This window comes from Balaenoptera acutorostrata, chromosome 7, assembly GCF_949987535.1.
Source record: "Balaenoptera acutorostrata chromosome 7, mBalAcu1.1, whole genome shotgun sequence".
NCBI classification, from domain to species: domain Eukaryota; kingdom Metazoa; phylum Chordata; class Mammalia; order Artiodactyla; family Balaenopteridae; genus Balaenoptera; species Balaenoptera acutorostrata.
In genome coordinates, this window is record NC_080070.1 from 57,825,915 (window position 1) to 57,843,189 (window position 17,275).

General features: G+C 35.7%; 1 protein-coding gene across 6 annotated transcripts in view; it reads right to left on the minus strand.

Annotated features, from left to right (window-relative positions):
- PEX1 (peroxisomal biogenesis factor 1) overlaps window positions 1–17,275 on the minus strand; it is a 75,783-nt gene that overhangs the window by 13,778 nt on the left and 44,730 nt on the right. For 4 of the 6 annotated variants that reach the window (XM_057549672.1, XM_057549671.1, XM_057549674.1 and 1 more), the window contains 7 exons: window positions 14,878–14,942; window positions 12,318–12,460; window positions 12,127–12,230; window positions 11,136–11,312; window positions 9,811–10,041; window positions 8,590–8,784; window positions 8,191–8,321 (listed from right to left, as the gene is read on the minus strand). In XM_057549672.1, the coding sequence (XP_057405655.1) occupies window positions 8,191–8,321; window positions 8,590–8,784; window positions 9,811–10,041; window positions 11,136–11,312; window positions 12,127–12,230; window positions 12,318–12,460; window positions 14,878–14,942 (1,046 nt within the window). Of the gene's footprint in view, window positions 1–8,190; window positions 8,322–8,589; window positions 8,785–9,810; window positions 10,042–11,135; window positions 11,313–12,126; window positions 12,231–12,317; window positions 12,461–14,877; window positions 14,943–17,275 lie in introns of those variants that run through there. The other 2 variants (XM_057549673.1, XR_009008788.1) reach the window with 2 other exon arrangements.

The following is a 17,275-nucleotide window of genomic DNA, read 5'->3' on the forward strand; positions in this document are numbered from 1 at the left end:
ACTTCACTTAGTTGTTCTTCTGGGGTTTCATCTTGTTCCTTCATCTGGGACATATTCCTCTTCCATCTGATTTTGACTAACGTCCTGTGACTGTGGTTTCTGTTCCACAGGCTGCAGGATTTTAGTTCTTGCTTCTGCTGTCTGCCCTCTGGTGGGTGAGGCTGTCTAAGAGGTTTGTGCAGTTTTCCTGAGGGGAGGGGCTGGTTCCTGCCCCTTGGTGAGTGGGGCTGGGTTTTGTCCCTCTGGTGGGTAGGGCTTTGCTCAGGGAGACTTTAAGGCCCTTGTCTGCCGATGGGTGGGGCTGTGTTCCCACCCTGTTGGTTGTTTGGCCTGAGGCATCCCAGCAGTGGAGCCTACAGGCTGTATGGTGGGGCTAACAGTGGCCTCTGGGAGGGCTCAGACCAATGAGTACTTACCAGAACTGCTGCTGCCAGTGTCTTTGTTCCCTCAGTGAGCCACAGCTGCCCCCCCACCTCTGCAGGAGATCCTCCAATACTGGCAGGTAGGTCTGGCCCAGTCTCTTATCAGGTCACTACTTTTCTTCCTGAGTCCTGGTGCACACGAGACTGTGTGTGCCCTTCAAGAGTGGAGTTTCTGTTTCCCCCAGTCCTGTGGAAATCCTGTGATCAAAGCCTACTGGCCTTCAAACCCAGATTCTCTGGGGCTCCTCCTCCTGTTGCCAGACCCCCACGCTGGGGGAAGCCTGACATGGGGCTCAGAACATTCACTCCTGTGAGATAACTTCTTGGAATAACTGTTTTCCAGTTTGTGGGTCACCCACCCACCAGGTATGGGATTTGATTTTATTGCAATTGCGCCCTTCCTACCATCTCACTGTGGCTTCTTCTTTGTCTCTGGATGTAGGGTATCTTTTTCGGTAAGTTCCAGCGTTTTTTTGTCAATGGTTGTTCACCAGTTGGTTGTGAATTTTGGTGTTTTCGTAGGAAGGGGGTGAGCTCACATCCTTCTACTTCACTATCTATCTTGAGCTAATCCTCCTCCATCCCCTTACTTTCAATCCATGTGTGTCCTTTGCCCTAAAGTAGGTCTCTTGTAGGCAGCATGTTGTAGGCTCTCGTAGTAATCTTTTGATTTCCATCATAATTAAAAATCCTCATGTAGTTGTATGGGTGGGTCAGCCCCTTGCTTGCATTCAGGCTGCAACCCAGTTCTTTGAGGAAATAAAACAGACTGTCCTTATTTTACAAATTAGAGTCTGCAAAACCAGAACTGTGGCTCTAGAAACAATTCAAAAGTTCACCTCACTTTACCAACCCCAAACCTCCCCTATTCATCTCAAAATGCTTGCAGATACTGTAAAAGATCAGGATGTTAGAAGAGAACTGTTCTAAAAAGACAGATAGATAGGAAATTTTAAATAGTAGTTACCCTAGACTTCTGATAATAAAGAAATATACCTTAAAACCTCTAGAAAGGGGCTTCCCTGGTGGTGCAGTGGTTGAGAATCTGCCTGCCAATGCAGGGGACATGGGTTCGAGCCCTGGTCTGGGAAGATCCCACATGCCATGGAGCAACTAGGCCCCTGAGCCACAACTACTGAGCCTGTGTGTCTGGAGCCTGTGCTCTGCAACAAGAGAGGCCCCCACTCGCTGCAACTAGAGAAAGCCCTTGCACGGAAACGAAGACCCAACACAGCCAAAAATAACTAACTAACTAAATAAATGTTTTTAAAAAACAAAAACAAACAAAAAAAACTCCTAGGAAAAGGAAACAATCAGCAAAACAAAGAGAACCTACTGAATGGGAGAAAATATTTGCAAATGATATGACCAATCAGGGGTTAATATCCAAAATATATAAAGTGTTCATACAAGTCAATATCAAAAAAACAACCTGAGTAAAAAATGGGCAGAAGATCTGAATAGACATTTTTCCAAAGACATACAGATGGCCAACAGACACATGAAAAGATGATCAACATCTCTAATTATCAGAGAAATGCAAATCAAAACCACAGTGAGATATCACCTCACACCTCTCAGAATGGCTATAATCAAAAAGATTATAAATAACAAATAATGACAAGGATGTGGAGAAAAGGGGACTGTCCCACAGTATTGGTATAAATGAACATTTATGCAACCACTATAGAAAACAGTATGCAACCCAGCAATCCCACTACTGGGCATATACCCTGAGAAAACCATAATTCTAAAAGAGTCATGTACCACAATGTTCATTGCAGCTCTATTTACAATAGCCAGGACATGGAAGCAACCTAAATGTCCATCAACAGTTGAATGGATAAAGAAGATGTGGCACATATATACAATGGAATATTACTCAGCTATAAAAAGAAACAAAATTGAGTTATTTGTAGTGAGGTGGACGGACCTAGAGTCTGTCATACAGAGTGAAGTAAGACAGAAAGAGAAAAACAAATACCGTATGCTGACACATATACATGGAATCTAAAAAAAAAAATGGTTCTGATGAACCTAGGGGCAGGACAGGAATAAAGACACAGACGTAGAGAATGGACTTGAGGACATGGGGAGGGGGAAGGGTAAGCTGGGACAAAGTGAGAGAGTGGCATGGACATATATACACTACCAAATGTAAAATAGCTAGCTAGTGGGAAGCAGCCACATAGCACAGGGAGATCAGCTTGGTGCTTTATGTCCACCTAGAGGGGTCGGATAGGGAGGGAGGGAGGGAAACACAAGAGGGAGGGGATATGGGGATATATGTATATGTATAGCTGATTCACTTTGTTATACAGCAGAAACTAACACACCATTGTAAAGCAATTATACTCCAATAAAGATTTTTTTAAAAAAACAACAACAATATGGAGGTGCCTCAAAAAACTAAAATTATAGAACTACCTTATGATCCAGCAATTCTACTCCTGGGTGTATATCCAAGGAAAACAAACATTAATTCAAAAAGATACATGCATCCTAATGCCAATACATGCATCCTAATGCCATCCCATTCTTAAAGAAGAATGAAATACTGCCATTTGCCACAACATAGATGGACCTAGAGAATACTATGCTCAGTGAAATAAGTCAGAAAAGACAAATACTCTGTTATCACTTATTTTGGAATCTAAAAAATAAAACGAATGTACGAAACAAAACAGAAATGGACTCACAGATATAGAGAACAAACTAGTGGTTACCAGTCAATAGAGGGAAGGAGGGAGGAGCAAGGCAGGAGCTGGGGATTAAGAGGTACAAACTACTATGTATAAAATAAGCAACAAGGATAGATTGTACAGCACAGGGAAATACAGCCATTATTTTGCAATTTTAAATGGAGTATAATCTATAAATATTGAATCACTATGTTGTACACCTAAAGCTAATATAATATTGTAAATCAACTATACTTGAAAGAAAAACTCCTACGAGAAAACTTGCATTCTTCCTCTGTCCCTTGAAGATGTAAATCTTATGTCTTTGAAATGTAAACACCCAGGAGATAGCTAAGATACTGCCTATAATCACCTGAGACTGGGATAGAAAAGGAGTTAGGGGAAGAGGCTTTTAAAAAACAGACTGCTATAAAAACTTCCATGGCTAAAATTTTGGGATGGAAGCTACAGGGTCTGTTTGTCTCTGTGTGTTTATGTTACGTCTATGGATATGTTATGTATATGTGATACTTTTCTACGTCTGGATGAATATTGCCAAAATTAATTTGTAAAAAGATCTATTTAATTGGGTTAAAGAAAAAAGCACTCATCAAATTTAATATTTCTAAACTCTCAGAAACATAATACAAACCAATCCAAATTCTTCTCAAGTTTATGTGATCTGGGATAATTTTCAGTAAATAAAAGCTAGTTTAAGTATATATCTGTTACAAAATTTGCCATGGTGGCTGTTTTAATGTTTCATGAAATTTTCGTAAGTAATCTAAATATGATTGTTTAAAACTTAACTAGTTCTTAAGTGAACTTCTCAACAATAATTAAGTTTTATGATATGTCTACTTAAATAGTTTCCAGAATCTCTTTGGTAACTTATACCCTTAAGAGTTTTGGCAAGTGATGAAATTTCTTTGGATATCTTGATCATTTCTAAATAAAATACTGAAACATTAATCATTGAACATTTATTTACTTTTGGCTTCTTACTACATAGGAACTAAATATACTTAGATGTAGAAATAAATGTGTCCTATTCTACACTGAAAAATTGTACTGTTAAAGTGTATTCTTTTAGAAATTATGAAATGTATGCATTAATTTGCCAGTCTACAGAATGCTGGTGTAACAGTTCACAATCACTAGAAATTAAGGTTTAAGTGTTAAGAATTCTAATTTATATAATTAAAACTGAGAAATAATAAGGAAAACAACTGTATGCAACTCTATTCTGATTGTTTCAGAATGGGAAAGAGAATAAAGGACAAACTAAATGGGTATGGAAAGTTGGAGAGAGAGACTTTTACTTTGTCAAGCTGGCTAAAATGGAATGAATTTATTATAAGTGTTCTAAAAATAAGTTTTAGTTTTATAGAAGTACACTACTGATATTAAAACTTTTCTTCCCTTTCAAGACAAAATTTTTTTGGATTATTGGTCTGCTATTGATAAGACTGTGAAAGGTTTTTCTTTACTTTTTAAGTAGTCTGCCTAGAAAACAAAAATAATTTCCTATGCCTCATGTCTGATTGCTTAAGAAAATGCTTTTCTCTAAGATGTTTTTTGTTTGTTTTTTTTACAACTATGTAACTTTCTGTATTTGCCTTCAAAGTCTTTAACTGTCACTTTGGTTAAGTGAATAGTATTGTTTAACAGTGATCTATGATAGTATGATGTTTTAAAACCAAATATTTTTGACAAACCTCTCCAAAATCAAATTCTAAATAAGGCTTTTTGACCCTTAACTCTGGGATTTTCCAGAGGGCCCCTGGAACATCTCAAAAGATTTGTTCTCTCTCTCCCCTTATAAAAAGAGAGATATAAATTAGGATTACTTGATATATTAAATTACATGGGAAACACTGAAATAATACTAAAAGTTATATTTATATGGATATGTTATTAATATGTCTTATAGAAACTTTATAAAATTCCTAAGTATCTGATACATAATATTATCAACCATAATTCCAGTTGTCTTAAAATATTGTGTCATAGAAATAACCAAGTTTCCTTATCAAATGCATTATAATGAAGTTTCATCAGGTCTTTAACCATGGCCATTTTTAAGTCTTTTGTCATTTACAGTTATTGTAAAAGTGTTCCTGCAAAAGTGCTTCATCTTCAGTGAGACTCATGGAAAGGACTCTAACAAGAACAGGTTTCTGATAATTTTCAATTTATACCACTGAATTAGGTAAGAATTTGCAGAACTCTAATGGGGAAACTGATGGCTTCATAAAACTGCTAACAAGAGATCCATAAAAATTAACTACATGGGACTGAATGAACTACTGAGGATCATTATAATTTTTATGACTTTGTTTGAAACATTGTTCTCTTATGTTTTGTTTGTCCAGATTTAAGGAAACCTTTTTCTTTTCTCTTAAGCTATCAGTAATTTGGTAAAATATACCTTTGTGAACAAAGATGAAACGTGTTTTTCTCCTACCTGATCCCTCCAGAATTCAGAAACTCTTAGTAAGCGTTCTTATTTTCATGGATACAGTTATTTCCATAAGTTCAATAAGAATCCTTTCTCCTCGTAACAGGACACAATTGGAAACATTGGTTATATCATCAAGGCTTTGACTGGAACGTCGTATTTGAGAATGCATAGAACAGAAAAACAAACTAGACAGTTTTAAGGAACTAAGGTTGATTTTATGGAGCCAATAAACCTCCTTGGAAAACCAGCCTGGTACCTTGCTTACAGAGTTCCCAGTAACCTTACCAGGTGAGTAAGGAAGGTCATTTCCCGGCAAGTACAAGGACTTCAGGCTATTTTGGGGACCTCTAAAAGAGAAGTTAACCCAAATACAGTTGACCCTTCAACAACACAGGGGTTAGGGGTGCCAACCCCACCCCTCTACCCTCTAACACACAGTCAAAAATCTGCATACTTACAGTCAGCCCTCTGTACCCACAGTTCTGCATCCACAGATTCAACCAGCCATGGACGGTGTAGTACTGCAGTACATGTTTATTGAAAATCTGTGTGTAAGTGGACCCACGCAGTTCAAGTCCATGTTGTTCAAGGGTCAACAGTACATAGCTATTGCAAGCGAAATCTGATGGTAAGTCCTTGGTTTGGCTTCCTAGTCTCAAGAGGCTTTTAAAAGGTCAATCTGAGATTCCTTATGAAAATTTCCAGGAAAGGAGATTTAAAAGCATCTATATGGTCAATTACTATTCTTGTCGAACTTATGTAAATAATCAGGCCAAGTTTAGTGCAACTAGACTTAATTTGAAAATAGTTTAGTCTTACTGTGGTTATCTTTGTTAGAAATGGGGGTCATTGTAGAGAGAGAAATCATGTTTCAGTAATACACCTTTGTGGATATCAGATTCTAGTGCTGTTAATTGTCTTTGACATTTGGATTTCTACCTGTAAATTAGACTGGATCCTGAATTATTCTAGTTTCCACCCCAAACTGCCATGTGGATTATTTTGACTTAAAGGGAATCAAGACCCAGCAGACTTGAGAAAAGCTTTTTACCTCTCCCTTAACTGCCTAAAAGAATTTAGATACGGGACCTGCACCAGAAAGAGCTATTAACAGAGAGAACTTTTTTAATCTCAAAAGACTTATCTGCATGACAGGACAAACGTCTGATTACCAAACACCTGTTCTTCCCATTTTCCTGTGAATTGCCCTCCTCCCCTTTGAAGTCCAGGCCCTTATCTCTGTCCTTAGCTCAGGACAGTATATAAGCCTCAACTGCCTGACTGACTTTAGTCTACTATTTTTATGCAGATGCTGAATGTACAAAATTAGTTTTTCTCCTGTTAATCCATCTTATGTCAATTTAATTATTAGACCAACCAAAGAACCCAGAAGGGAAGGGAAAATTTTTCTACCCTTTCAATGTACACATGCATGTACACGTATGTGCATGCATACCCCAGAGTGTAGCAAAATTCAACAAGAAAGTTGTAACTTCTAAAGACCAGGAATACATTTCTTTTTCTTCCCATTTTTAACTTTCTTTAAATTGAGATATAATTGACATATAAGGTTGTATTAGTTTTAGGTGTACAACATGGTGATTTGATTGATAGATGTATATATTGTGAAAGAATTACCACAATAAGTATAGCTATCATCCATCATCACCTCAGTTACATTTTTTTTTCTTGTGAGAAGAATTTTTAAGATCTATTCTCTTAGTAACTTGCAAATTATATACTACAGTATTGTTAACTGTAGTCATTTCTTGAATTAAGTTGAATCATTGACCTAGAATGGTTCCCAGTCTATGGGTCTCAGACTCCAAAGTTACTAGTGAGACAACTGCAAGCCTATAAATTCAAATGTATATTAAACATGGTCTACAAGTGAATAAATGTGAATGTATTTAAATGTTCTTTAATTATTAATGAGATTAATAAAATATAAATTATTTTGAAAACAAAACAACAGTTGTATTTTCATAATTTTTGGAAACTGTATAGTGGAATCATTTTGGGCTTTTTTTTTTTTTTTTTTTTTTTTTTTTATTAATTAATTCATCTATTTATGGCTGTGTTGGGTCCTCGCCCCTGCGCGAGGGCCCTCTCCAGTTGCGGCAGGCGGGGGCCACCCCTCATCACGGTGCGCGGGCCTCCCACTGTCGCGGCCCCTCCCGTTGCGGAGCACAGGCTCCAGACGCGCAGGCCCAGCAGCCGTGGCTCACGGGCCCAGCCGCTCCGCAGCATGTGGGATCCTCCCAGACCAGGGCCCGAACCCGTGTCTCCTGCATCGGCAGGCAGACTCTCAACCACTGCGCCACCAGGGAAGCCCCATTTTGGGCTTTTGATTTTCCTTTTTTTTTCTTTGATGCTTTTAAAATTAAACCAAGTCATTAACCAATTCACTTGATTATATTTGAATTATTTATAATGAAAATTCATTTTTGACTTTTATATTCCTCAAGTTTTTGGGTATTTAAACGCATGGCTACTAAGCAAATGTTTTGAATTGCTTTTAAATATTCAAAATATTATTTGTGATTTTAAAAGAATTTTAAACGTTTGAGTAACTATCACCTGTAATAATATCTATACTTCTGAATCAGAATCTTTTACTCACAGCTCAGCAAAGTTCTTCCAGTCATCTTCACTGATGGATGGCCTTGTGTGACTGAGCGCAGTCATTAAATGTGCCTGACTAATAGCCAGACTGGTTCTGATGGGGCCTGGCTGGTTAAGGGCATCATCCTCCTTAAATAAAAAAAAAAGACAAAAAGTTAACTTAGAGACGTGATGAAAAAGGAAGTCCAAGTGTTATTTCTTTTTGCCAGTTTTCTTAGACTATACATTCCCTTTCTCATAAGATTACTAAAAATTGTTAGCACATAGTCATTTGACTGATCGATGTGTTTCAGTCCCTTGTTTATAGAGCTCATTTACCAATCAAAAAATACATATCAAAAAGGAAGAACAATTTTTAAAAAGTTTTACAGTTATAATGAAGAGGAAAAAGCCATACTCCAATGTGGCTTTGGTATCTGCCTTTGATAATACTGATATCTGCCCTCAGTTGATCTCTTTGTTCCTGTGTGAGCTCTTGATAACCCTCTTGTGAGGCTGTTCTGAAGACTGGGGGTTGTGAAGACTGATCTTTCCCAGGAACTCCAGGAAAATCCCGAGTCATGGAGCTTGGTGCTGACAGGCATTGTGAGCTCTGCGTTGTTCAGCATAATAATGAGAGAAGGAAGGGAGAAGGGGAGAGAGGAAGGGAGGGAAAAAGAGCAAAGGAGAAAAAAATTATTTATTTATCAAAGAATTATGAACTTTAAGCAATAAAACTTTAACATGGGTAAGCTTACATTTTAAGTAACTGAAATTACGCAAGTTTAAAATACGTTCATATTCTATAAAGGTTCATCTATACCTATGTTGTTGAACCACCACAGAGTGAAAACTGCCATCATACAAGGTTTTTATAATGCTTTGTTATTAAATCCACCACAAATGCCCTAATGATAGGGTATATACTAAGGTTCTGGGACATTTCTACGTGTAAGTTAAGAAACAGAAAACGAAGACTAGAATTAAAACAGCTTACTGTTATTGAGAATAAAAATGGGTTATGTTTATATTTTTTAAAACCTAATAAAGGAAATTTATCCCAAAATTACTAAATATTTGTAAAAATGTTATGTTAACCAATAAAGCAACAGTGAACCACTGTTAACTTTTTGAGATATGTGTCAAATGCTATTTTAATTTAGAAAAACAATTATATTGCCCAAATTTAATCTAAACATTTTCCTTGTTGAAACACTACTACTACTACTAACTTTTTCACTGTGCTTATATTGTTCTACCAGAAGTATTACCAATAGATAACATTTGGTTGTTAGAATTTTTGACATTATTGTACCAAATTTCTCATTATCCTCAACTGTTCTACAATAATAGAATTTAAGTTTAATACAAAATGAATCTGCTACTAAAGATGTTTTAAAGCCACTAATGAAGGGAGAAAAACCTGAAAGAAACCAAAGGGTAATCACAACCACTGGCTACTTCGGCTCCCCTTACTGCCAGCTCTGTCTTAACATGGAATGAAAATGATTAGTGTAAGAAAAGACTGTTTTACTGAAGGACAAACCAACCAGAAAGAGCATGTGGGGCTAGTTAGGACATAAATTACACCAACATACAGCTGTCTATTTCAGAACTGTACAGTGACTGCACAAGGTACCAAATCAGAAGAGGTTCCGTTTCCAAGTTCTGATTCATAAGAGCTTCCAAAGTAGAGTCGGTACATGTTGAATTTTGATTCATCTGGAAGCACCTCAGACATCTCTAGAGAAACAAGGGACTGCTCTAAGCCACATTCTCCATCTCCAGCTGAATCATCAGAGCCACTGCTGTGGTTAAGAAAAACCATTGAAGACAGACTCAGGTCACTATCAGAGCTGGAACCGCCATCCTAAAACACACAAAAGGACAACCAGTTGTAAAGCTCTAAATAATCCACAATTCAAAAATAAACCACATAGAGACAGCATTCTAATAGACCAGTACAAGGAAACTTGAGGCATTTTTTTACAAAAGCTCTTATTGATTCTCTAATGGTTCTGAGTCACATCACAAAATTTTAACTATTAAAATAAGGAAAGACCAAACGGAATCTGTAGATAACTTGCCAACCATCTCCCCCAAAACTAACAAAGCTAGGACTCAGACCTCGATTTTATTTTCATGTCTCTTTCAATTCATATTTTTCTACTCTGAAATGATAAGCACTCTATAACATGGTTGATTCATCATTAGAGAGTAGTTTACTTGTAAACACCTTTTTTCCCCTTTCATTAGCAGAAAAAAAACTTCAATGGCTTGCCAAAATAAATAGCAAAAACTTGGTAGTATCTAAATTTAATCCCTGCAAGAATCTCCAACAAAATGTAGGAGAGGGGAGTATACAGTTGAAAAGCCTTCCCAGAAAATATATGGTAAAGTCCATAATGTGGCAGAGATCAAATTATTTTCTGCCAAAATTAAAATATTATACTTAGAGAAAAAAACTGATTCTAGGGCTGGAGTACAGAGAGTATAAGATAAACCTAGAACATCTTGTTGTATAGGGAAGTAAGTAAGTGATCAAAGGATGATGAGGACATATCAAAAGGACACAGAAGCCATCCAAAAGGGGCTCTTACTGGCCATATCTGGGACAATCTGAGTTTCAAAATAACTATCTGATGATCTTTTTTAAAAGTAAAAAACGAATTTAAAATCTCAATATAATTCTTATCTCAATTCAAAGAATATCCTTCCACACACCAACATATTTTGCCAATAGCAAGGTAATGTTAAAGAAACAGACACCAAACTCTTCATATAATTACAAATTCTCTGCAAAGCCAACATTCCAATTATGGTACACTCGACTAAAGGTAAATTTCTATACAGTTAACTAAAGTTGTTAAAAAATAGGAATTTTTTTTAAGGTTGAAATTTTGACACTGAACTGCTCGTATCGCTCATAAGACACCATAGTAACGATCTCCTCATATAACTCACCTGCAGCCCACAGGACAGCAGCCTTCCATGTAAGGCCTCTAACTGGGCATTGTAAAGTAAAGCTTTCAGATCAGCTCCCGTAAAGGAGTTGGTTACTGATGCCACGTTCTGAAGGTCCACATCATCTGCCAGAGGTAGAGAGTCACTGAGAACGTTTAAAATTTCAAGACGTGACACCTGAAGGGAGAAAAACTAATTGATTTAACAAATAAAATTGAATATGTTATTTTAAACTGTGTATCTTAGGATTTTTCTTATAAAGTCACTTCATATATCTTATAAGCTTTACAAATAAGTTGAGGAATGTACCACTAGGCTACATCTATCTTCCTTGGAACTTTTTCCCTAACAGAAGGAACACAGGGAGGAAAATGAATGAAAATCAACATTCTTAACTATTCAGTGTAAATCATTTCTTATTCAGACAGTGCTTATTTTCTAGATTTGGGCAAATGAGTCAAGAAAGTGTTTTGAAAGGAAAATTAAAATAACTGCTACATGTGATATATAGATATTTTATACCTTTGACTATTCATTTGTCTATTTCTTCTTTTACTCAGTCATTCATTTCTAAATTTGGGAACAAGAGCTCCATCGACATAGGACTAGGAAAAAGTCATATCTCTATGTAACATGCATAGATGCTTCCTAGTCCTATGCTTGATTCAGTATCAGTCTTTTGTCAGGATAATGAGGTGTGTGATCTTTGAACACAGGGAACATGGACATGCAATACTTGTTTTCCTTCTTGTTTTTCCAATTGGCCAACACTGAAAGAGTATAAAGTTTTCAGACTTGCATGGAATGGCTGGGCCAAAAAAAGGCTTTGCATCTAATTCAGAATCTTTTCATGCTGTAAGAAAGCAGTGACTAAGGCCTTTATCGAAAGCTGGTCTTCTAAGGACAACTTCTATTACCTGGCAGAAGTAAAGTTCACAGGGAAAGAGCATAGCATTTGTTGGATTTTGGACTCAAAATATGAAATTGTCACCTGATCAGGAGGAGGACAGTATACACATTTATCTAGTCGGCCAGGCCTGAGCAGGGCAGGGTCAATCAAGTCAGGGCGACTAGTGGCAGCCAATACATAAACACCTGGGGGGGAGGGGGGAATAAAAATCCTTTACTAAATCCTGGTGAAATTTTGTTAGAAGACGATATTTCTGTATTTACAATTATTACCCTGTAAGCCTTCTACTCCATCCAACTGAGTCAGCAACTGGTTAACTACACGATCTGTAACTCCTGTATTATCGTGGCCTCGTCGAGGTGCAATTGATTCAAATTCATCAAAGAAAAGGATGCAGGGCTTTGCAGCCTGCGCTCTGGGGAAACAAACAGTATTTCCTATCTGAATAGGGCTTCAGAGTTTGCAAAGTAATTTCATATATATATCTATATCTGTATACACATACACACATATATATATATTTATTTATTTAATTCTTCACAACAAACCCTTAAGGAAGGCAAGGCATATGTAATTATCCTTGTTTTCAGTAAACCGGGTCTTAGAGAGGTCAGGGAAGACACATGCCTTCTGGACAGAGACTAAAACAAAAACCAGTCTTACTCAATGAGTGAAATGCTTCTTTGATTATTATTACAAGTCAACTCTTTTTAATATGCTTATTGGCCACCTGCACTTCTTTTGTGCAATGTCTCTTCATGTCTTTTGTCCATTACATTTTGGCGAGCTTAGTATTTTTATTTTGTAAGCCTCTCTATAAAATATATTTTAGTTATATATATTATACTTTTTTCTAACTTGAACTTTGACATATAGTTTTATTAGTTTATTAATTAATTTTGTTTTAATTAAAAAGAAGGTAACATAAGTTCCATCTCTGGGGTCAAAGGATGGACTAGATGTCTAAAGAATCGCCCCTAATACAAAATATCTGTCATGGTGACGGAAAAAAACCAACAAATATCTTAGTAAATACACGGCAAGTAAGATAAATCTGGGGCCAACAACACACTGGATTACCTGTGCCTTGAATGTTTGGCAAAACTCTCTTAAAAAACCAACTAGATCTGATGTTTGATTTATGCAAGGATTTTTAACTAGCGACCCATTTTTTTCCTACCTTAACAAGACTATTCAGATTTTGTTTCTTCTTTGCTTGACTTTGGTCAAATATATTTTGTCTATGTTACCCAAGTTTCAAATATACTGGCATAAAGTTTATAATATTATTTCACAATATTCCCTTATTATCTTTTACATTTCTGTTATATCTTTAGTCTTGCCCTCCTCCCCCTTATCCCTAATGTTGTTTATTCATGCTTGTTTTCTTCTTGATCAGTCTTGCTGGAGATCAATTGTACCAGGTTTACAAAACATATTTGGGTTTGTGAACTTCTCTACTGAATTGTTTTCTATTTCACTAATGTTTGTTCTTTATTATTTCCCTCTTTATTTATTTTCATTTATATCTGTATTTTTCTAATTTCATGAGATGGATACCTAGTGATTAACTTTCAGTCTTTTTCTTTTCTAAAAATTAAAAGCTATATATTTTCCTTGAAATAAGTTTTGCAGTATCTCACAATTTTAATAAACAGCATTTTCCTTATTAGTGCTCATTATTTTCCATTAGATCTCTTCTTTCACTTATGATTTATTTAGTTTTTAAAAAATATCTAAATGTATGGGGGGGCTTATCCTTTTTTTGATTATTTTAACTTGTGTTTTCAGAAAATGGAGTCTGTGTGATATTATTTCTTTGAAACATTGCAATCGCTATGTATGGCCTGACATATGGCCAATTTTCAAAAATGTTCCAGGTGTGCTTGAAAAGAATGTGTATTCTCCAATTGTTGGGTACATGTTCTAAATATGCTTACATCAACCTTGCTGAATATGTTGTTTAAATCTTCTAAATTTTTACTATTTTTTAAACTATTTTTTCACTAACTAATTACTGAGAACTGTGTTAAAATCTTCTACTATGAAGGTGGATCTGTCAATTTCTCCTTGGAGTTCTATAAATTTTTGCCTTAAATATTTTGAAGTTACAGTATTAGATACAAATAATTTTATAATTGTAATATATTTCTGGTAAATTGAACCTTTTGTCAATATGTGGTTGACTGTCTTTACCTGTAATAGGCTTTTCTGGTAATATTCTTTTCTTAAATTGGGTGGTAGTAATACAAGAGTTCATTTTATTATCCTTTAAAATATATATGTACATTATATATATTCTCCTAATTGCATATTTTATAATAAAATTTTAGTGGAATGGAACAAAGTAGCTCTTTCATTCAGAAGCTTCCTGTAATCCCATCACATTTAAATAATTTTTTTACTCTTAAATATTAGCTTCTGTATTCATATGTATTTTTATATAAATGCAGTAATAATTATACTCTATTTTAATTACATTGGCCACATGGAATCTTAATTTATAAAAGAGATAAATTGGGGTAATTATGTGCTTCATATACTTTGAGAATCCTTGAATAACCACTTATGATTCCACTTTCAGCATTTCAGAAATATTTCTATTGTAAATATAAAACCAAATAATTTCCAAAACTTAATATCAAAAATGTTTTATATTTAAGTGGTATTTGGTAAAACAGTGAATTTTTGTTCTTCAGTTTATTAATAACCCATATAAATCACAGGTTTCAAACATCAGTTTTTCATAAAAACAAGTGAAGACCAAAAAGCATTGACTGATAAATAACCACAGAGTCAGTTACTTAAAAAAAACATTCACTGGTAACTAACCTAATAAAAATATCCCGTACAGCTTGTTCACTTGCTCCAATATATTTGCTGAGTAACTCTGGTCCCTATTAGGTAAAATAAAATTAAATTAGAATTAATTCAAAACTATCTAAAAACAAAATATAATTTTTGTTCATGACTAAGTCTAAATGCAATAGTAGAAAAATTTTAAGATAATTAATGGATTTCTCTGAACTACATTTAAAAAATTAATGCGGCTGGACTAAATATCATACCACAAGTTCTATACTTGGTGTTTCCTTTGCTTAGAACATTTGTCCCCAGATAGTCTCATGGCTCATTGCTTCATTTTATTTAGATCTCTGACAAAACGCCACATCCTCAGAAAGGCCTTGCCTGACAAACCCATCTATGACCCACTCCAGTTACTTTACACCTCCTTCCCTTGACTGTTTTCCACCTAGTACCTACCACCACCTGACAGTATATTATACATTGAATGTGTCTGTTTATCGTCTCCCTCCACTAGTAGAATATAAGCTCCGATAAGGCAGTTTTGTTCATTACTGAATCCCCAGTGGCAAAAACAGTGCCTGCTACATAATAAGTAATGAATAATTATTTGTTTAGTAAGGTAATGAATGGTTTAAAAAGGGAAAATGTTCCATTTATCTCAAATCTTTGGAGACTCCAAAAAATATGTAATGAGACATGAATTACTTTAATTAGCATCTTCAGTAACTGAAACCAATTTATTTGCTCAGAAGTTGAAGAATATATCATTTTTCCTAAAAGTCAACTGACAAAACTTTCAAAACAAACTTTACTACATATAACAATATCAATAATGAGGACAGTCTTTCCTTAAATTGGGATATTTTAAAAAACTGAATAGGCCCTAAAGTGATCTCCAATGAAAAATCATTACCTTGAAAAGACCAAAAACTGATCAAAATAAAGAATTTCTAATACTCAGCCATCTAGATAAAAAAAAAAGTGAAACTACATTCTGGTGACAATTAAAAAGAAGAATATGGTCATAGTTATTCCAAATTCCAAAAAAAGAAGATAGGAAAATTTAAAAGTTATAGCTCTCCATCAATGCCAGGATACCCACATAACCAGCTCAGAAAAACTCATGTGATAAAAAGAGGGTAGGCATAACCCAACTGCAAATTAATAAACTGGCTTCCAGATTATAAATAAATTTTGAATAAGTTTACAGGTTTCACTCACTTTTTGAAGTTTGCTTTACACTACTTCACTTTTACGAAAGACCTACATTAGTAACTGTTTTCACTAACAAAGAAATCCAAAGAAAATGTTCACGTTTATGAAAAGGGGTGAAAAGCAAAAAGCATTCAGTGTTTGCCCCGCTGTGAGCCGCTGGAGAGGCAGAACATACCCCAGCAGCAACAGTGGCGCCACCAAGCTTCTTCCTAGGGAACTACACTCAGCATCTCAGCATTGAGCCATCATAGTTTTGAACTGTGTCTGGGAGCATCTGCGCCTTATCTCGATTTATTTTGTTCATCCATTAGCAAGATGTGTCCAATTGCTTCTTTGTTTTCTACCATTTCAGTTTACAGTAATGTTTCATAGAAACACTCTACTTCCGGATGGTGGGGGGAAATCTGCATGATTCCTTTGCCTTGAAATGTAATCACTCTTTGGCAAACAAATATTGCTGGGGTGCTGAAGCTGTACAAATAAGACAGCACATCCCAGACCATAATGACACACCAGGGGTGGAGTGTGAAGCATTACCCAAAATGATCTGCTAGCATGTCCTTTAATGACCATACTCACCCTATATCTGAAAAAATTTAACTTGGTGAGACACAGCAAGGGTGAAATATAGCCAACAAATAAAAACCCCAGCTTCCTGTCTTAGTGTGGTCTCCAGCCCCTAGTCTTCTAGGTTTTCTTCCCCCTTCAAGTTTGTTCTTTTATCTGATTATTTAGGCATAATTCTATTTTATAATGCATGAAGATCTGCCTTAAGCAAGAACATAATAAGCCCTACAAAAGAGAGATGCCTCATTATTCAATTTCCCACACAGTTTAACTAATAGATGGATCACTGCTCCTACTAGTTTTCCAAATATGAGATTAACCCGCTATCAAGAAACATAAATGGTGTTGGCGAGGATATGGAGAAATAGGTATACTCACTCGCACACTGCTGGTAGGAATGTAAAATGGTGCGGTCCTCTATGTCCACATAGAAATTTATACACAAATGTTTATAGCAGCGTTATTCATAATAGCCAAAAAATGGGAACAACCCAAATGTCCACCAATGACGAATGGATAAACAAACTGTGGCATATCCACACCACCTTAAAAAAGACTGAATATCATCCTGCCATAAAAAGTACTGAACTACTGAGGCATGCTACAACTTGGATGAAACCTGAAAACATCATGCTAAGTG